The sequence below is a fragment of the Thermobia domestica genome, chromosome 3, assembly GCF_964235325.1.
Source record: "Thermobia domestica chromosome 3, izTheDome1.hap1.1, whole genome shotgun sequence".
Lineage (NCBI taxonomy): Eukaryota > Metazoa > Arthropoda > Insecta > Zygentoma > Lepismatidae > Thermobia > Thermobia domestica.
The window spans coordinates 127255404-127277508 of record NC_137456.1 but is presented as its reverse complement, the minus strand read 5'-3'; the positions used below and the strand labels follow the sequence as shown (position 1 = coordinate 127277508).

At 36.8% G+C, this 22105-nt stretch overlaps 1 protein-coding gene across 4 annotated transcripts in view; it reads left to right on the top strand.

The window, feature by feature from the left end:
• The window catches only part of LOC145680719 (putative aarF domain-containing protein kinase 2), a 71227-nt gene that overhangs the window by 24746 nt on the left and 24376 nt on the right, over window positions 1–22105 (top strand). For 3 of the 4 annotated variants that reach the window (XM_081751656.1, XM_081751655.1, XM_081751658.1), the window contains 2 exons: window positions 10009–10126; window positions 19672–19896. In XM_081751656.1, coding sequence (XP_081607782.1) covers window positions 10009–10126; window positions 19672–19896 — 343 coding nt within the window. The remainder of the gene's footprint in view (window positions 1–10008; window positions 10127–19671; window positions 19897–22105) is intronic. The other variant, XM_081751657.1, reaches the window with a different exon arrangement.

The window sequence follows — 22105 nt, the reverse complement described above, 5'->3', positions numbered from 1 at the left end:
TGCAGGTCCAGTGTACATCAGTGGATTAGTTTGCGGTTATGTAAATTACATAAACTGCTGTAGAATGACAACGAATCGTCTTTTGTGGTGTATGCGAGTTACGTTACAAATCATCCGTCTCAAGTACATAGAAGCACTGAACTTCGTTGCTTCTATGTACATACATCTGGACTTCGTTGCTAAGGAAGCTCCTCAATTCGAAGAGGGTCGAACCATAATGTGGGGAACTTTTTTTTTTTTTTTTTTTTGATTCAAGTATTCGTAGAAAATGATCAGAGGAACCTAGATAGTACTGCGTTTTGTCTGGTATGTTTTATTTCTTTCTGTGGCTACAACACTTTCTTTTTATTAAGATATCGTCTATACATAGCACTGGTTTTCCTGGCTCCTTCACATTGTCGATATTCTCGTTGTTCGCCTGATTTGTAGGTTTTTTTTTTTTTTTTCTATTGGACTTCCATAAGGATAACCTATCTAACACAATAGAACGAGATGATCTCACATATAGACCTACAAGTGATTCAACACTATGACGCATCACTGCACATGTTCTTGCTGAGTATAAGTAAGTAATGTCTTGGCAAATTGAACAACCCATGTGCTCTAATGTTGTTATTATGCAACCAGTTGTCTGTGTGTTACTATCGCTACCTGTGTTAAGCTTTATTCCATTTCATTTTTTCTCTGATTATTATTTAATTTGACAATGATTACATAAATATTGTTTATAGAACTGATTAGCGAACAGAAATAAAAAAAAATTAAATGTTCCTTTACTTCAATAGAATGTATTTTCAGATAAAAATCAGTTGATTAAATTTACAATTGAAATGAAGTGAAATGAAATCTTGCAGGTTTACGTCCCACGGCTATGCCGTGTAGGCTAAAGGAGACGGTGAGATGAGAAATGAATGAAATGGTAGAATGATGAAAGCGGGAGGAAACGGGAGAAAACTCACGCACACGATGTTTGTCCACCATAAAGTTCACTTGGCGTGAGCGGGCATCGAATCAGGGAGGCCACGCACCAGAGTTAAACGCTCTACCACTGAGCCATCGACACCTCAAAATTAACAATTGATTAATCTACAGTATGAAGATAGTCATAAAAGAAAAATGGAATTAAATTAAACATAAAATTCTATTTGCACGTTACCATTAATATTATTAAAAAATACTACTTTCTTACAGAGAACGAGCTTCATCCATTAATTATAAAGTGTGGCAGTGAACAACATATTTTTAAATATTGTCTAAATTGTAACTTAACTTTTGTTCATACGTATTAGTTCTGCACCGAAATAAAGTACGATTGGAGTAATCTGACTACAAAGAGTTTTACGTTGAGGTAATGGTACGTATTATTCTGAATAAAACCAAAGGAAACATCTAGAACTCTGGTGGCAATATTGTTTCTCCTGAGTTCGAGATTTATATCATTTTAATCAATAAAGTAATAATGTAGCAGTGGAAAACATGAACATCTACTTGTATCGGGGGTTCCCCCCAAGCAAAATCTGTAATTACAAGAGAAGTACTTGATGATGTAATTGTTTAGAGATGTGGTATGTATATATAGGTTTAAAAGGTAGCTGAATACGAATCTGACATCAAATGTTTACAAATCAAAATAGAGGATCCAACATGGTGGACACAAATTATAAAAAAAAAATCAAGCTATAAATCTGAAATTGGATATGTAGAGATATTTGACGTTGTTATGTATGAATTGGATACCAAAAGTGTAAAATTCAAAATGTCGGATCCAAGATGACGGACAAAATGCAAAACACTGCTATGGAACTGAAAGCGGGTAGGTAGAGGTTCTCGTGCCCGTGGAGTACAAATCCGATGTTAAAAGTGCAAAATGAAATATGACGGATCCAATGTGGCGGATAAAAGTGCAAAAGTACAGAATGGACATATGTGTATCGAGACGAGCATGGGCTCCGTCTCGCTCTCGTCTCGATTAGGAAAAGCATATCTCGGTCTCGAATTAGACAGAGACAAGATCGAGACAAGTGTCGGTGTCGGAACCATCGCTACTCATTTGTCATACATATGGCTCAAAAGTTTGCACGGCAGTTGTGGAAGCATAACAATGTTTTAAACACCAATGTTTTAAACTTTTCACTGTCATTGTTCGGATCTCCAGATGGTATCTGCAGATAATCGCAACGTACCCTACAGGCGCCATTCAAACTAAATGTTACAATTGTAAAGTGTAATCGGTGCGAGCTTTCAATGATATATAACACATGTCGATCCCCGCGTATGTCTTCTGGAGCGGGTATCATAAAACTTTCATGTGCGCTACAAAACCTGCCCTGTATTCCATGCTTCATTTTTGGCATGATTATATAGCAAAATACGCTCCCTGATATTGTAAAACTACCAGCCCCTACTTGCCCCGTTAGGTACTATAGATATTTTTCTACTACATGTGTAAGAATTACATTATGTTCGTTCTATTCATTTTTTCTTTCACTTTTTGTCCGCCACATTGGATCCGTTGTATTACATTTTGCACTTTTAACATTGAATTGGTACTCAGCGACCACGAAAACTTCTACGTACCCGCTTTCAGTTCCATAGCAGTGTTTTGCATTTTGTCCGCCATTTTGAATTGTACATTTTTGGTATCCGATTTATACATAGCGACGTCGAATATCTCTATATACGTAATTTCAGATCCATAGCTCGTTTTCTGTAATTTGTGTTCACCATTTTGATTTGTAAACATTTGATGTTAGATTCATATTCAGCTACCTTTTAAAACCTATATGTACCACGTCTCAAAACAATTACGTCATAGCTTCCTATTTTATCCACGTTTTCTGGTGTTTCAGAGCGTACCTTGTTCTGATCTTCAAATGGCCGCCATGCCCCGTACAGGGCCCATTCAAGCGAGATATTTCACATGTGAAGAGTACTCGATGTGACCTTTCAAACAATATATAACATATGCAGATCCCCGCGTACCACTTCAAGTACTTCCCTTGTAAGTTGTTCATACTCATCACTGATGTTTGCTCAAATGCTGAGACATTTTCTTTTGAAATTAGCCTTCAGAGAAGGATCAGTAAAATAGTTCTGTCAGTTGTTCTCTAGCTATTTGCTATCCACGTTTTGGGAAGCTGCTGTGATCTCATTAATTTTCGGCAGAGGTGCAGGCTATTTCACGTAAAAATCTCTACATACCACTAAAATGAACTCCGTTCCATTCCGTTAAAATGAGTTCCGTTTTATGAGAATGTTCTAGGAGTGATAAATGGAGAAAATGAGAGAATAAACAGCAGAAGCGAGTGGATGTGTTGTGGCCAATGGTAATCTAATCAACGTTGGTAAACTCCAACCATTTACTTAGAAAATTAGCTTATTATAGGACATAAACAAATACACGCTAATTAGTGAAATAAGTTAAACAGGAATCTTAAAAGAAATATTCAAGTTTATGTTTTGTTGTTACACAATTTAATTAAGAATAGTGTTAACTTAACAATGTGCAAGAAATAACATGTAACGAAAATATGAAATCTTTACTTGTACTACTCCTGGATGAAGTTTAAAGTGGTGAAAAAGCGTGTGCTGCATACGGACGGGGAATAACTAATTTACCAAAACGTAACGGAGTTTTCCAATAGATGTGTGTGGAAGTGATGTTGATTTCATCTCACAGCTTTTGAATAAGTATATACTTCCAATTTTCAATACAGGTTTGTCGCCTTTAATTCTTATAACGTCCATAACTAATGATGTGGTTTAAACATCTCTAGATACATTGTAAATCTGAAAAGAAAATTACAAGTATTATTTATTGTTCGAAACAAATTTAGAAGGTTGGTGCAGGCATATGTTGGTTGAAAGCCCCACAACCTAGTCAAGGTCTCCACCGTCTGTGAGGGCCTACTTTTGATTGGAGAGGGACGTAAGATCATATGCACCATACGATCTTACGCCGGAGAACCAGATTCTAGCAAATTCCTTGATATTTCACTTAGCAAACTTTTTGGAATTCCTTTAATGCCAAAGGTTTTGCTGCCATACTTTATCAAGTTACTTGCTAGTGGATGATGATGAGGTGAAGGCTGGGGGAATTCTAACAAATTCCTTCATATTTCACGACGCAAACCCCATGATATTCTTTCAATCCCAAAGATTTTGCTGCGTTACTCTACCAAAGAATTTATCAGAAAAAAGGGGAAAGAGAATGATGAAGTAGAAGAATTTATATATATATATATATGTAGAGGATTGTTGAAGATGAGAAAGTAAGCGAATTTAAAAGAAAGTGTTGGTGTAGCAATGAGGAAAATGAAGATAAATAAATAAAATGCTGCTATGGTTATAGAGGAACATTGTTGTATTTTTATTTTTTCTTTCTTTTAAATCGAAATTTTTTTGTTTAATTGTTTCATTGGTATTTTTGTTAATTTATTCAATTTTTAGAGTAATAGAAATTTGTTTTTCTGGGACAAATTTTGTACCAACCAAACAACGTTTCCTCTTTTCAAATTAAACTAAATTGTCATAGCTTGTAAATGGTGGTCTTTCTGCATTTATGACAACTAGTATGCTCATGTTTGTAAAGAAATACATTGCTATTGTATTTATAAAACACACATTGACTAAGAGCTCTTTCGTGGCTAAGCGGTTAGCATACGCGCCTTTGGCGTGGGAGAGCTGGATCCCCAGCGGGAGCTCATGTGGTTCGTATTCGACGTTAATCAGTAGGTCGCGTCTCATATAGTCTCGCTGCTGAAAGGGGCGTTAAACTCAAAATCAACTCAACATATTGATTAAAATCACTGCATACACTGAGTGCTCACTGAATGCGACCACCTATCTAATACATTGTTTGTCCATCTTTTGCTCAGATGACGGCCTAGACAGGGCGTGGCATGGATTCTTGTAGTTGCTAATGTTTCTACGGGGATCTGACACCATATATTCCTGATGGCATCCCACAATGAGCCCACACATGTCGGTGCAGGAGTCATGGTGCGAAGAACTCGTTCCACAACGTCCCTTAAATGTTCTATAGGATTCATTCCGGTGATTAGAGAGCCAATTCACATAGTATAGCTTCGTGGAATGCTCCTTAAGCCAAGCAAGTACAGTCCTGCCTTGGTGGCACCGTGCATTGTCACTCTGGAAAATGCCATCTTCATGTGGAAAGAAGTTTTGCATTGTAGGGTGTACGTGATCCGTTAACACCTGCAGATACACAACGGATGTCACATTGTGGTCCATGCACACCAACGGTCCGAGTCCATGCCAACAGAAGCATCCCTAAACCATACAGCCGCTCCAACCTGTTTGTACAGTACACACCATGCACAAGGAATTCATAGCTTCGTGCTGTTGGCGTCACATTTGCACACGCCCGTCCAAAAAGAGCAACACAAACCGTAATTTATCGTACCAACACATCATTTTCTAATCATCCACAGTCCAATTAGCGTGTTCCTATGCCCAAGCGCGACGAAGTCGACGGTGACGAGTCTTAAAGAGTGGGGGACAAGTGGGGCATTTGCTGTGTAATTTCATGCGTGCCAGTGTACGTCGTATACTTGCGTGGGATATAGGTGTAGTGCATCCACCATTGTATTGATCACGTAATCCCCGGACACTTATGGATCGTTTGGCTTTCACGAGCTGTTTGACGCAACGCTCGCCCAACATTTTGAACTGCCATATGCCCCTGCAATTCCGTCTCTTGGAGACCATTACTCCGTTTTCTTCCCACTCCTTGTACACCTTCACTACACAGGAATGGGCGCATCCGAGAAATAGTGCTGTCTAGGTTATTGACGCATCTATTGCTCGGGTACCCACAATCATGCCCTATTGGAATGCGAATAAATCCTGCCCGCCTCCCATTATAAAAGTGTGCTGTCTGCCAATATCTAGCCTGGAGTGTGTTCTTTCTCTGCAATAATACCAATTGGGGTGGTCATGTAATCAGCTCGGCGGCTGGCCACACTTTCTTCTGTGGAGGGGTGGTCGCAATTCAGTGAACAATCACAAGGAAAATACTTGAAGTGGTACGCGGGGATCTGCATATGTTATATAGCGTTGGAAAGGTCACACCGAGTACACCTCACATGTGAAATATCTAGCTTGGATAGACTCTGTAGGGGGCGTGGCGACCATTTAAAGATTATAACAAGGCATGCTCTGAAACACCAGAAAACTTAAGACAAAATGGAAAGCTATGATGCAATTGTTTTAAGACGTGGTGTATATATAGGTTTAAAAGGTATCTGAATATGAATCTGACATCAAATGTTTACAAATCAAAATGGCGGATCCAACATGGCGGACACAAATTACAAAAAAACAGCTATGGATCTGAAATTGGGTATATAGAGATATTCGACGTCGCTATATGTTGAATCTAATACCAAAAGTGTAGAATTCAAAGTGGCGGAGAAAAAGTGCAAAAAATATGTACAGAACGAACATAATGTGATCCTTACACATGTAGTAGAAAAATATCTATAGTACATAACGGGGCAAGTAGGGGCAGGTGATGCTCTACAATAAACAGAGAGCGTGTTTTGCTATACAATCATGCCAAAAATGAGGCACGGAATGCAGGGCAGGTTTTGTAGCACAAATGAAAGTTTTATGATACGAACAGATTGCAATCATAAACAATAATTATTTTACTACTAACTCCCTCCGCTGCTCCAGAAGAGATACGCAGGGATCGACATGTGTATATATCGTTGAAAAACTCGCACCACATGTACTTTACAATTGTAACATTTAGCTTGAATGGCGCCTGTAGGGTATGTTGCGATTACTTGCAGATACTATCTGAAAATCCGAACAATGACAGTGAAAAGTGGGCGTTGGAGTTTAAAACATCTTTATACTTCCACAGCTGTCTTTTCTTTTTCCCATTATGCCGTGTACACTTTTGAGCCATATGTATGACAGATGTCCACTCTCATGAGTAGGGATGGCTCTGACACCGAGATTAGTTTCGATCTTGTCTCTGCCTAATTCAAGACTGAGATGTGCTTTCTCAAATTGAGACAAGATCGAGACGGAGCCCATGTCGTCTCGATACACATATGTCCATTCTGTACTTTTGCAGTTTTTTCTGCCACATTGGATCCGCCATATTGCATTTTGCACTTATAAAATTGGATTCGTACTCCACCTCCATGAAGACCTTTGCCTACCCGCTTTCAGTTCCATAGCAGTGTTTTGCATTTTATTCACCGTCTTGGATTCGCCATTTTGAATTCTGCTCTTTTGTTATCCGATTCATACATAGCGACGTCGAATATCTATCTCTATATACCAATATCAGATCTATAGCTTGATTTTTTTGTAATTTATGTCCGCCATGTTGGATCCGCTATTTTGATTTGTAAACATTTGATGTCAGATTCGTATTCAGCTATCTTTTAAACCTATATATACCACATCTCAAAACAATTACATCATAGCTTCCTATTATGTCTATGTTTTTTGGTGTTTCGGAACGTGCCCTGTTCCGATCTTCAAATGGTCGCCACGCCCCCTACAGGGCCCATTCAAGCGAGATATTTCACATATGAGGTGTACTCGGTGTGACCTTTTCAGCGATATATAACACATGCCAGTGGTGCCCACCCCCCCTTATGTCCATGACGCACCCCCCCAATTGTCTATCCGTAGGTGTTCTTCCATGAAAAAATCTTCTTTTCGATTAATTTTACCCCCCCAATCAAACATATTTATTAGATTTTTAACCCCCCCAAATATTTCAATGACGCAGTTTGCGTCATAGCCCCCCCCCTTGTGGGCACCTCTGACACATGCAGATCCCGCGTACCATTTCAAGTATTTCATTGACCATATAAACATGTGTTCGATTCCCATAGTTCGGAAGTAAAACTTTGGATTCCGAAAGAGAATTTTTAATTATTGGAAGAAAATAATAATAATAATAATAATAAAATCATTTTTAACCACAACTTTTCTGGTAACACACAAAAAAATTCTTTGGCATAATCTGTAAGTGAGGCTACATTTTACATTATTCACTATGTCAATATCATTTAGCGCATTTGTTAAAAGAAACTAGTAAAATGCTAATTTTACATGTTGTCATATTTTGACAAAATTGTGGGCGCTATGGCGATGGTAAATTACACTGATATTGACGGTTTGATGATTTAGAAGAAAAAAAAACTAACAAAATGTCAGAACAAAAAATAATAAATAAATAAAATAAAATAATGTGTATAAAAATAAAGCTTTCAATTTATTTGGAATTTAGAGGTAAAGAATGATTGAAAAGACTTAAATGAAGTAAGTAAAAGAAAATTTCATATGTAAGTTCAACAAATGATTAACTAGTACTTGATTCCAAAGCAGTTGTCAGTTAACTTAATGGTCGAATAATGGCGGTTCATATCTTTCTTATAGAAGAATTTAAATATTACTATATGTTTATTCTAACATTCATCCATAAAGACTTAAAAATATATCACTTCTTAATAGGTACTTTGCAAATAGTATGTAATTCGAAATAATTAGCAGTATATACACTAGCTCTCCCCGCTAGTCTAGTGACTAGTGCGTGTTCCTTTGGTGCACGTGATCCCGGGTTCGATTTCCTTTACGGCGGCCAGTGTCCTGGGACCTTGAAACTAAGATCAGCATGCCCTCTATAGATACACATTCTGTGATGTTTATTTCGTTTGAATTGACCAATGTATACATAGTGTTTTTATGTGCTTTTCCATCTGTATATATATATATATATATATATATATATATATATACGCACAGATGATCAGAAAAATGGAAACACCTGGACGAAATTGCAACTTACCAGATTAATATGGTGTCGGGCCACCTTTCGCCTTCAGAACAGCCTTGATGCGACGTGGGATGGAGGCATAGAGGTCGTGAATGGTAGCAAGTGGAATTTTACACCATTCCTCGTGCAGGGCATCGGCCAATTCTGTGAGAGAGGATGGAGATGGAAATCGTCGCCGGAGTCGTGTTTCCAAGACGGACCACAGATGTTCAATTATGTTATGATCTGGGGATTGGGCGGGCCAGGGAAGGTGTTGAACTTCATCCCGATGTTCCTCAAACCACGCTGCAATAACGCCAGCTGTGTGAATGGGTGCATTATCATCCTGGAAGCATCACCGAGCCGCCGCCATGTTTCACAGTTGGGCAGAGACACTGCAGATCATAAGCTTGTTTGGGCGTTCTCCACACATAAAGACGGCCCGTGGTTGGGAATAGGGTGAAGGATGACTCATCCGACCATATCACACGTTTCCAGTCCTCAACGGTCCAAGTTGCATGGTCGCGGCACCATTTGCGGCGTGCGAAAGCGTTATGGTCCCTGGTGAGCGGTTTGGCCCGTGCAACACGACCCCGTAAGTTCATGTCATGTGATTCGCGGCGGACTGTGATTGTCGAAACAGGGTTGGGGAGGTGCTGATTGAGTTCCTCCGTTACTTGCTCCGCAATGGCACGACGGTTCTGCGTGGCAATGCGCTTTAATATCCGGCGTGACCTGTCACTCATGATTTTCTTCTGCACACTGTTCCGCTTCCCCGATGTGGTTTTCCCGTGTGTTGTGTAGGCCGTCATCACCTTCGACACTGTCCCACGCGACACACTTAAGACAGTAGCCACTGCCGTCACACTTACTCCACATAACCGCGCACCAACAATTTGCCCTCTTTGAAAATCTGAGAGGTCTCCCATTTTACACTACCTCCGTCTGCTGCAGCCACTGGACACTGCTGTTCCACTGCGCCTGACGTAGTATGGAGACCGACCTAACACACCACCACCAGCGGTCCGGCGCTGCGGGCGCCACGACACCACTGCCAACCCATACATCTGACGTGTTGCCAACTACAGGTGTTTCCATTTTTTTTATTACCATCTGTATATATATATACTTCTGCTTGTAACATCTAATATGTAAATTTAAGCAATATATTTTAAAGAATGGTAATTTTATTTCCTTTTTAGGAGAGATTTGGCCATCCTGAAGGCAGGAGCTTCGTTCGTTACATGGATGATTCCAAAACTGCGATGGCTTAGTCTGCCAGAATGCGTAGATGATTTCGGACAAGTAATGTCTGCTCAGGTATATTAGTCCATTTGGTGTGATATCTTAAATCTGTTTAAATATTTGTTGCTATAAATTATAAATACATCAATATTTAATGAATGTATGAGTGATAATTATATGTAACGCAAATTATATATTACTTTCATTGGATAACCTTTAATCTGAAGAGAGTTCCGTAATGAATATATGTTTAGTCCTTTTTATATGAGGAAGGCCCAGCTTCAATCCCTTGTAGCATTCGGGTGCTGAAAAGAGATGTTAAACTGCATCCAACACAATCTCAGTCTGGAAATTGTATATGAGACATTATCTTGTAAATGATTTACCATATCTAATACAAATTATTTTATATATTTCTGTAGAATGTTATTCTACATTTTATATATTTCTGGAGATTGTAAATATTACCATTTGGTTGTAGAATGTTGATATGGAATGTTGTGTGTAAAAACACATATTTCAGTTCATGAACATTCCAAATTATTCTAATTTTCAAGGGAAAATAAATTATATAGATGTCATTAAATGTATTTATTTAATGTCCATTTTCAGCATGGGAGTATGTGAGACGGCGACTTACAGTTTAGCGTAGAATAGGAACTGAACCTAGGTTTCGCATAAAAGACTAGATTCGTTAGTATTGCTTTCTAAAGTTATCAATTTTTATATGATGTATGAAATACGGACATTGAAAATGTAACGTGAAATTAATGCGGAACTGTTAGCTGTGATTCATATCTGATGCCAAGTAGTGAAGTAGTGGTAAAGTTTTTTTTTTCTAATTTACGTGAAAGAAAGAAAAAAAAACATAATTAAAGAAGTGGTGGTGGTCGCATCCTATTGAAAAGAATTGATTATTTACCTCTAGACTCATGAGTCAATGCATGCCCGAAATTTTTGGATGCATGAATACCTCTTTATTATTTCTCCCTTAAGTTATTTCCTTATTTAAAATGTTATTGCATTATGTAAATGCAGTCAAATTTTAAATTTAAACTCGATAATAAATTATTGATGAATGCTGAGTGTAAACTTCTGGGACAACACCAACAGTTTTCTGCCTTTTTTCCAGGAACTGAACCAGGATCCAATCGTACCGAAGCATTATAACCATTATTCTATACAAGAAGTATTATATATAAAACTTTAATTTGTAATATACAGTAGTAGCATTTAAAAGTGTCTATTTTTCTTTCAAAACACCTTACTTTGTGTAAGTTTACTGGTAGTTAGTGAAACTGGTAGTGACTATCATAATTGTTTAATGAATACATAAAGGGTGGATCATTTATCTTGAAATGGCCTTGTAACATATAAAAATAATAGAGTAAAAAGAAAGAAAGAAATTATGTACGATGCACGTATCGACAGGGAGAAATTGTCTGACCTATCCTGCAATACCAGCAGATGCGCAATGTTGCTAACGTAACATAAAGTGTACATAAGCATTTTTCAAATGACGTTTACATGAGATTATCTCTCTATTTCAGATCTACATGTTAAACGAATATTTATAATACCATGTTTTTTTTTTTTTTTTTTTATTCAGTGTTACAAACTAAGGACGCTGCAGTATCACAAACATCCCAATTTTGAGAGCCCCTACAGCAGTAATAACGCAAGCGAGAACGACGGTGCATTTCAAATCCAATAATGTGATCAACATCTTTAGTGTCGAATAATATGACCATGAAAGAGGAGTATTTCGATTAAACAGGAACAAATTACAAGGGGTTGAAAATTTTACTTTTTTTCGACAGGCCTTATTTCGAAAAGTGTTCGGATAAGTAATATATCCAATCGCATAGGCGGTTTTCAAAAACGACGCAAAAATCGTAATGCTGTTTACAACAATATGTTATCTCAAACTGTTTTGGAGATACGAAAACACATGAGAACTCGTTCGTGGGTATATAGTTAGCGTACGCGCCTTCAGCGCAGGAGATCCGGGTTCGATTCTTAGTGGTGAGGATCCCACATTGAATTGTATCTCTATGTCTCATCTAGCCTCGGTACTGAACGGAATGCTAAACAAATTCAACCAACTAACTAATGAAAAACATAGGTAGAGATTGCTATATTGCTTAAAATGGTGTATTTGTGCGATATTTTTTATAATGATTTATTTTCCGCTTCTATAACATAGCAACAGTTTTTAGTAGTAGTAAACAAGTTCTCGTATTTAACTCGTATTGGATGGACGTATTTTTAAGATTATCTTCTGAATCTCCCTCGTATTTCTATCAAGAGTATAGTTGAACAACTGCAAAAGTACTACAACTAGAGTTGTAAATAGAAATAAAAGATGTTTCTTTAAAAAAGGATCATGTTTTTTTTTAAAGAAAAGCACGAGTTGACGCTTTTTTCTAAAACAAGTTTTTTTAGGCAAATGTAAAAAAGTGTCTTATAGAAACAAATAGAAAACGAAATGGTGTTTAGAAAGTCTCGAAATCAGCTCTAAAGATTTACAAAATAAAGAACAATAAAATTTGAACTTACAGCCCCCATATTTGTGCGATCAAATTAATGAAAAACTGATTGTTTAAAGAGTATTTTCATTTCAATTGTATTAACAATTTGAAGTTCTTAAAATTATTATAAAACAATACTGAAAAACACAAGCACATCGTTTGAGAAATTATGTACAGCGAAGAAAATAAGAACTGATTAATTGGACTCAGGTGTAATGTACTATAATGATGTATTAAATAGATAGTGAAAATGTGACATCAAGGTACATTTTTGAAGTTCCTAATAATTCAATTCATTATTAACTATAGATTGATTTTCTAGAAATTATATAACTAAAATAAAAATCTATATTATAAAATTGAAAGTGACTAGGTTTGTGACTCTTAATCTCTTGAACCGCCCGACCGATCTCGATCAAATTTTCAACGTAGATGCGGTTCTGCCCTGGGAGTGTTTTAAGCTATTTATTTTGACGGTAGAACTTAGGAGGGGTTGGATGGGGACATAGAAAAAAAAACTTAATAACTCTTGAACCACCAAACCGATCTCAATCAAACTTTCAACATAGATAAGGTTTGTGCCTGGAATGTTTTCTTCATTTCACTTTTACAGTGCAACGAAGAGGAGGGGGAGGGGGAGATACATGTAAAAAAAAAAGTAAAAATAAAAGTGACTGTCTTTGTGACTTCATCACGTTTAAACCACCCGACTGATCTTTAAAAAAATCAACATAGATGAGGTTTGGACCTGAGGTGGTTTTTATCATATCACTTTAACGGTAGAACTTAGGGGGGAGGGGAGGGGAGAAATTATAAAAATAAATAAAACAATAACTCTTGAACCACCCGACCGATCTTGATCAAACTTTCAACATAGATAAGGTTCGGGCCTAGGATGTTTTCGTTATTTCACTTTTACGGTGCAACATACGGGAGGGGGAGGGGAAGATATATGTAAAAAGAATAAAAATAAAAGTGACTGTCTTTTGACTTCATCACACTTTAACCACAGGATCGATCTTAATAAAATTTTCAATATGGACGATGTTCGGACCTGGGGTGGTTTTTATCATATCACTTTGACGGTTGACCTTAGGGGAGAGAGGGGACAAATATATAAAAATAAATAAAACTTAATAACTCTTGAACCACCCAACGGATCTTTATCAAATTTTCAACATAGATGACGTTCAGGTTTGGGATAATCGTTATCATTTAACTTTGACGGCGCAACGTAGGGGAGGGGAGATGAGGTGGAGATATATGTAAAAAATAAATAAATAAAAATGAAAGTGACTGTCTATGTGACTACTCTTGAACCACCTGACCAATCTCGATCAAATTTTCAACATAAATGAGGTTCGGGCCTGGGATGGTATTCATCTATTCACTTTGACGATAGAACTTAGGGGAGGAGGTAGGAGGGGGAGGTGTATAAAAATAAATAAAATTTAATAGCTCTTGAACCACCGGACCGATCTCCATCAAATTTTCAACCTAGATGAAGTTCGAACATGAGATGATTTTTGTCATATCACTTTGACGATGTAACTTAAAGGAGGGGAAAGATATTTACAAATGATCGAAAACGACCGATATTAGTGTCGAATCTATAGTTTATGAGGTCGCTAAGATAAACAGTGACAGTTCTGATGCCATATAAATCAAAATTAAGCCCCGCAAAAATTGTGGGAGTGATATCTATCTATCTATATCTATCTATCTATCTATCTATCTATCTATCTATATCTATATCTATATCTATATATATATATATATATATATATATTCCAAATGACCAATATCAGTGTCGAATTTATACTTTTCGGGGTCGCTGAGATGACCAAGTACACTTCCGATGCCGTGAACCGCAACATGGAAAGGAGAGGGGATATATAAATGTAATCGAAAATGACCAATATCAAAGAGCGCTTTAGTAATAGTAAAAAGTGACTGACTAACGAAACATATTACTGTTTTTTCTTAATTTAACTCAGCGAAGCGGCTAATTAATGCTAGTATGTTATAAAAAAAAAGGAACTTATGGTTCTGGGAGCTAGCCAGAAATTGACAATAAATAATAATCGAATTCGCGTTGCAAAGTATTAAGAAGAAAGAAAACTAACATAACAGGATATTTATTTTTTCGTTCCGCTGCTTGCTGGTCCAAACACATGAACAAGGACACTGATCAGTAACAGGGTCACTTATAGTGTTTTGCTACTAATAGTCGGGAGGCAGAACACGTGATTATTAGGTTTCGTTCAACCCGAGAGAGTAAAAGCAACCGGTGGTCCTAAATCATCAAGTTTACTATCCTGATCATTTCTATACCGCCGATCGCTTGATACGAGCGGAAGTTCCCCCCGTGCATTCCCCTCCCCCTCTACTGAAGCTAAAAAATGAACGTTTCTAATAAAAACCAAAACCTCCGAAACTAATCAAGATATTAATGAATTCCGTTTTCCGATTTTATCTGTAAGGTTTGTTTTACCAGGTTTGCTTTGGATAGACCCAACGATTTTTCGGAAAATTTAACATAAACATCAAAAAGTGCCATATTTTGTCCTTAATATTTTCTTTTTTGCTCTGTATCTCCCCAATGAGTTGAGTTATGGAAAGAACATCCCTAATTAAATTTGTAGAGCATTAAATTATCTTTCCAACGGTACCAACATTGTTAGGTTTACTTCCAGAAGAAGCCGTACAGCGAGGTACGTTTGAAGGCAAGTGCGCTTTGATTCGAATGCTAGTGCTCCGAATGGCACCACTGAGCTTCAGCTCACGTCAGTCAATAAAAGTTTTGTTTCTGAAACAAAAGCTTTTTTTTTTTTTTTTTCTCAATATTTGAAGAACAGTTTTCACCCTTCTCTCTTGAGATTTCCTGCACTGCCATGATCATTTCTAGATCTCCGGCCACTTGATACGACCGTGCCTTAAGGATCTCAAAATTTTGAGATAAGTAGAGATGTCTTTTATAGTGTTAAAATCCATATTTACAGTTGATATTCAGGATGATTCCGATCTTTCACCTCTATTTGTGTGAAGTATCTCCACCTGTCGTTGAAAATAATTCCTTATTTTTTTAACAAAATTGTTTATCTTACCATATTGAAAAAGCAGAAAATATAAATAATGTAAGAACATATGTAAAGATGTCTCAAGTGAGGGCAAACACCATTTACAAGTAATATACAGGGTGATTGATAACATTGTTGTACACCTGAAGAGTATTTCTAAAATCAAGAATGGTCCTGTATTTTATCAATGGTCACTTTACAAAATGTTTTTGCAGAAATCTCAATAACTATAGTTGTGTGTAATTTATGAGAATATTACATCGAACTTCATTAAATACTTCCTATTACTGGAAACAAGCAGAAGTATAATTATACTGTATATTATCATATCAAATCTGCCCAAAATATTCCCGAATTACATATTTCTTTAGTCTTTTGAATCCTCATCAGATGAATCACTTCCTGGTACATAAGTGTTTATTAAGTGAGTTATAAACACTTGTTACCACTACAGCTACAGGTTCTAATGTACTCTACTGAAGCCCGCATACACTTGTAATTGTTTGTGTCCCACATGTATTTACATGTACAAGACATTAACTCTGGGCAACTTTTAGGCATAGATTTCTGAGTGGTCTATTTGGGCAGCTTGCCAATCTAAATGTTCGAGTTGAAAGAAGTCAATATCTGATTCGCTGGCGTGCCGCTAAATGTTTGTTTGAAGGTGTGCTCGCTTGATGTGGAGCATTAGAGCATCCTTCACTGGTGGAAGATAGTCTTCCTTTTTGAGACCAACCGAATCAGCACAGACAGCACTGATCGAGAATTTTGTGAATCGGTGTAGAGATTCATCACAAATTCTTCTTCACGTGCTATCGTCTCATCATCCACATTACCAGATCCTAAGTTACTTAACAAGTATGATTTTTTCAAATATTCATTCCATGCTTTCTATTTTCCAATTCGTGCGAACTGACTGGTGGTGTCCCTTCCAGTAAATACATGGAATACTGTAAAGGAATTGCATATTTTACATTGAACTCATTCACAATTGTGTGGATTGGAATAAATTGTAATTTTATTACTGTTCTTGTAGACATCCATATTTCTTCTGCTTTAGTTGTTTTAAAAATGTATAAGAACAAGAACATCGGTGTCTTTGCAGTCCATGAGCAGCTGCTTATAACTCTAGCTGGAAGTGTGGTATGCGTAAAGTATTACCCTCGTACTAGCCTATTCATGATTAGATTTCAGAAATGGTAGGTCTTCTTTCTGTGATGTGAACGTGAAGTAGTCTGAAAATCCAAGTGATATGATAACTAACCGTTCGTCTTTTAATATTTGCCTACAGGACTTAATCAGCTCGAAAGAAAGAAATGATGTGAAGTCAGATTTGTTTTCAAGCAAATCAATAAAATATTTCCACTGCTGAGGAATGGGACAATCTCGACCTTCAACACTTTTCCGAATTACTTAGTAAGTACTTACTGTTCGCCTAAATCTTGTTTCTCCTTCAATAGAACATGGACTGTAATTGTCGAATAAATAATCAATTTGTGACAACGCCCTGTTTAGAAAGTTCAGCATAGACTTTAAAAATATCCGCCAAATCACTACCAGTCAGTTCGCAGAAATTGGAAAAAATAAAGCATGAAAAGTATATTTTAAAAAATCATACTTGCTAAACAACTTAGGATCTGGTAATGTGGATGATGAGACGATAGCACGTGAAGAAGAATTTGTGATGAATCTCTACACCGATTTACAAAAATTCTCGATCAGTGCTGTCTGTGCTGATTCGGTTGATCACAAAAAAGAAGACTATCTTCCACCAGTGAAGGATGCTCTAATGCTCCACATTTAGCGGCACGCCAGCGAATCGGATATTGACTTCCTTCAACTCGAACATTTAGATTGGTAAACTACGAATGGAAAATCAGTGCCCAAATGGACCACTCAGAAATCTATGCCTAAAAGTTGCCCAGAGTTAATGTCTTGTACATATAAATATATGTGGGACACAAACAACTGCAAGTGTGTGCGGGCTTCAATAGAGTACATTAGAACCTGTAACTGTAATGGTAACAAGTGTTATATATAACTCAGTTATAAACACTTATGTACCAGGAAATGATTCATCTGATGAGGATTCAAAAGACTAAAGAAATATGTAATTTGGAAATATTTTGGGCAGATTTGATATGATAATGTAGAGTATAATTATACTTCTGCTTGTTTTCAGTAATAGGAAATATTTAATGAAGTTCGATGTAATATTCTCATAAATTACACACAACTATAGTTATTGAGGTTTCTGCAAAAACATTTTGTAAAGTGACTATTGATAAAATACAGGACCATTCTTGATTTTAGAAATACTCTTCAGGTGTACAACAATGTTATCAATCACCCTGTATATCACCTGTAAATGGTGTTTGCACTCACTTAAGACATCTTTACATATGTTCTTACATTATTTATATTTTCTGTTTTTTCATTATGGTAAGATAAAACCGGAAAAAGAAATTCCCTTAATATCTTGATTAGTTTCGGAGATATGGCCTTTTATTAGAAACGTTCATTTTTTAGCTTCAGTAGAGGGGGAGGGGAATGTAGGGGGGAACTTCCGCTCGTATCAAGGACTGGTGGTCTAGAAATGATCTGGATAGTGGACTTGATGATTTAGGACCACCAAGGATTTACTCTCTCGGATTGATCTAACTCCTTATTTTGGAGACTTTTACGGATTCTGACTCCCGACTATAAGAAAAGTGAGACAGTATGGATATTTTTAGTATTTAGTGGAGCTGACGATCTTATCTTGTTCTACCGTTACAGATGGAACGGTGGTAAAATAAAGAATGTATCGTATCGTTTTAAAGCTAATTATCATACCGAAGTAACAAAATTGAAAACAAAGAGTGTGCAGTGGTGGCTTTAGAGTTCCACAACTTCGACAATGGCAGTGAAAGTGATTTTGCACCCAGTCTTGGTTTAGAGTCTCTGTGATGTTTTACTTTGAAGGCATTCTATAAATTCTGATATTAGGTACAAACCTTACAGGAAAATTTTGCCATTGTATAAATATATATCCAGTATACCTAGGTAGTGTCTTACTTACAAAATTATTTTATTAACTTAAGTTGTTCAAGAAGTGAAAAACAATTGGTTCTGAAACACTATTCAACTTATTTCTCAGTTGAACTTCGTCAATCAGTTCTGTAAATGAAATGAAATTTCTAGTTGTGCTGCATTTTAAGCTAAAGGAGATGAATGAATTAGTAAATTGAATTATGAATTAATTGGTGAAATGAGAATGTGGGGGAAAGAAATGAACCCATAAACACTATGTTGCCCACTACAAAACCTGTGGGTGATAATCCCGTAATTTAAAATTATTCTGAAATAATACATTAATTCTGGATTGAATAACAAACAAATAGATTCTGATATTAAATGTTTATAATATTAGTACATATATTCATATGTGTATTATACAAAATTAATATGTAGATAATTAGTTAGTACAGGAGCTGTACAGTCTATAATAGATTTTGCTTCATATTATACATTTATTTTCTGTAAGTTGGTCACCTGTCTACATTGACCACTGTTCAATTGATATTTTGACAAACATAGACAGATTTTTCTACTGTAAATGGTATAATTAGGACGTAGTACTTTCTACTCGTCCAAACATCCTACAAATAGTGTTTACGCTAAGCATTATTTGAAAAGAAACAAAGGAATGAACATAGCTCATATGTTATCACTGCATATAGCTTATCATTGTACTGAAAAAAACATCGTTTAAAAAACATGAAAAATACAGCGTTTTTTATTTTAAAATACTTCAACAGAAAAAAAAAGTTTTTTACACTACCTATAACATAAGTGAAAATAGGACCATTTCTAGACAATTATTTAACGGTGTACACCAATACGATGCCAAGTGTTTCTTAAATCATCTTCTATATTGCAAAAATCCCGCTATTCTCACCACTGAGCAGGGATACTTTTATTATATGAGACAATATGTATATTATTGTGTTTATATTTTATTTTACAGGTAAATATGTTAGTGGAAGCAGAAAACTTGGAAAAGTTTTCGAAGAATTTTAGCAACAGAAAATCTGTAAAGTTTCCTAAACCATTATGGCCTCTAGTTAGCCCAGGTATCTTGGTGGAAACGTATGAAGAAGGAATCTCTTTACAACATTATGTCACTGATAATATTGATGGCGGATGGAAAACTTCGTTAGCTGAGCTTGGAATAGATACACTTTTGAAAATGGTTAGTGTCGCCCAATACAGAATTACTCTAAATATAATGTAGAAACACATTAGCTTAGTTGCAGATAATAATGAAGAGTTAAGATACCAAGTCAACCTGGTAAAATTTACAGAGAAGAAGGTGGTGGAAACAGTAGGTGAGGGGCAAGTTCAAAATATATAAGATACCCTGGATAAAAATAAGGTAATTTGTAAACCCACACAATAAAAATCATGAACATTGTCTATATGCCAAATAATGATATATTCTTAGTCCCTTTCCTAGACAGTTATTCAACAATGTACACAAATACAATGCTAAATGTTTCTTAAGTCATCTTCCATATTGCAAAAGTCACACGTATTCTCATCGCTGAGCAAGGATACCTTTTCGTCACCTTAGTCAAGCTGAAAGTCAAATTACGCACTCCATAGCTAATGGTAGCGTTCATGATGCATGCGTTTAATGCAACATAAAAGAAAAATATTTTCGGTTGTGTGTTTATGGCGGTAGTGTTGTGTTGAAATAAATATATTATAAGCATGAGAAATGCTTTTGTAAATAAGATAATGTATATTTAGGAGATAAGAAGAAAAAGGTTTTTGTACCATTACTTCCCTGAAAAGCCATCACTACCATTTACTCAATAAGAGCTTCCAGGCTACCCACACTGACTGGCCTCGGGGCCAGTGGCGATTTTAGCAGGTAGGCCGATTAGGCATGGGCCTACCCAAAAGTTTTGAAAAATATATAAACACTAAAAGATACAATAAAGAATAAATATATTTTCCACTATTTATAGTAATGGTAGATAATTATTTAATAAATAACATCAACCACTACTGTAAAAGTAATTACCTATTGACATTAATCAATCAAATGTGTATATGTATCCATAAGCAAGGGAGCGGGCCTACCCAAAATTAAAATCCTAAAGTATTACAGCATTTTGTATATATATCAAAGTGGACATTTATGCAGCGATCGTGAAATGAGAACACATTTTATTTACATACATCGAACGTTTTTCATTGTGTGAGGGTAGTAGAGTCGTCATGCAGACATGCTCCCTTTCCGGAAGAGGCCATGAAGATGGCTACTGTGAGTACTTTTTAAATTTGTTAAAAGGAGAGTACAAACCACTCCCGACGCTGTGAACCGCGATGATAAATATATTTATGATTTTTCGATGTGATTCCAAGAATATTTTAGTTTCATACGACAATATCTACATATATCATATTAAAACATATCAAAACAACAACACAAAATTTCGAAATAGAGAGTTAGGTCGGCTCGACAAGCAGCTGAAGATCCGTTGGAACCCAAGCGAAGCCAGCCAGTGCTGCTAAATATTTTCGAAAGATGTTAATGTACGAGGATGGTTCAATAATTATTGTCCCTGACCTATAAGCAGTATTATTTTTCCAAAAAGTCTCCTTTCATAGTAATGCACTTCTTCCACCTATGCTGTAAAGCCACTATGCCAGCTTCAAAGAAAGTCTCTGGCTGAGCCGTGAGCCATTCCTCCACAGCTTCAATAACAGCTGCATTTGAGTGAAACTTCTTCCCCTTGAGGTGCTCCTTCAACTTTGGGAACAAATTAAAGTCACTAGGGGCGAAGTCTGGTGAGTAGGGAGGATGTTCCAACACATCAAAACCAGCAGAATGGATTGCGGTACCAGTAAGATGGCTTTTGTGGGCCGGAGCATTATCTTGGTGGAACATCACTGTTCACTGCAACATCTGCGCCGTTTTTCCTAGATTTCTTCGCGTAACTTAGGGATTAGGGCTGCATAATAGCCCCCCCGTGATAATGTGTCCAACCTCCAGGTAGTCAATAAGGAGCACACCCTTCGCATCCCAAAAAAATTGTGGCCATAACCTTGCGTGCTGATGCTTGCACCTTGAACTTGCGTGGGGGAGGCGAACTGCTGTGCCGCCATTCCATGCTCTGTCGTTTCGACTCGGGGTCATAGTGGTAGAGCCACGTCTCATCCACTGTCACAAATCTATTACAGAACTGTTTTAGGTCTGCCCCCCATAACCTCCAGACCAGCCCTTGAACATCGAACTCTGTCTTTCTGATTTTCACGAGATAACATTTTGGGTACCCATCGCGCTGACACCTTTCTGAATCCCAAGTGTTCATGCACAATGGTTTCCACTGAGCCTACAGAGATGTGCATGATGTCTGCTAACTATTGCACCGTGATTCGTCTGTCTGCTA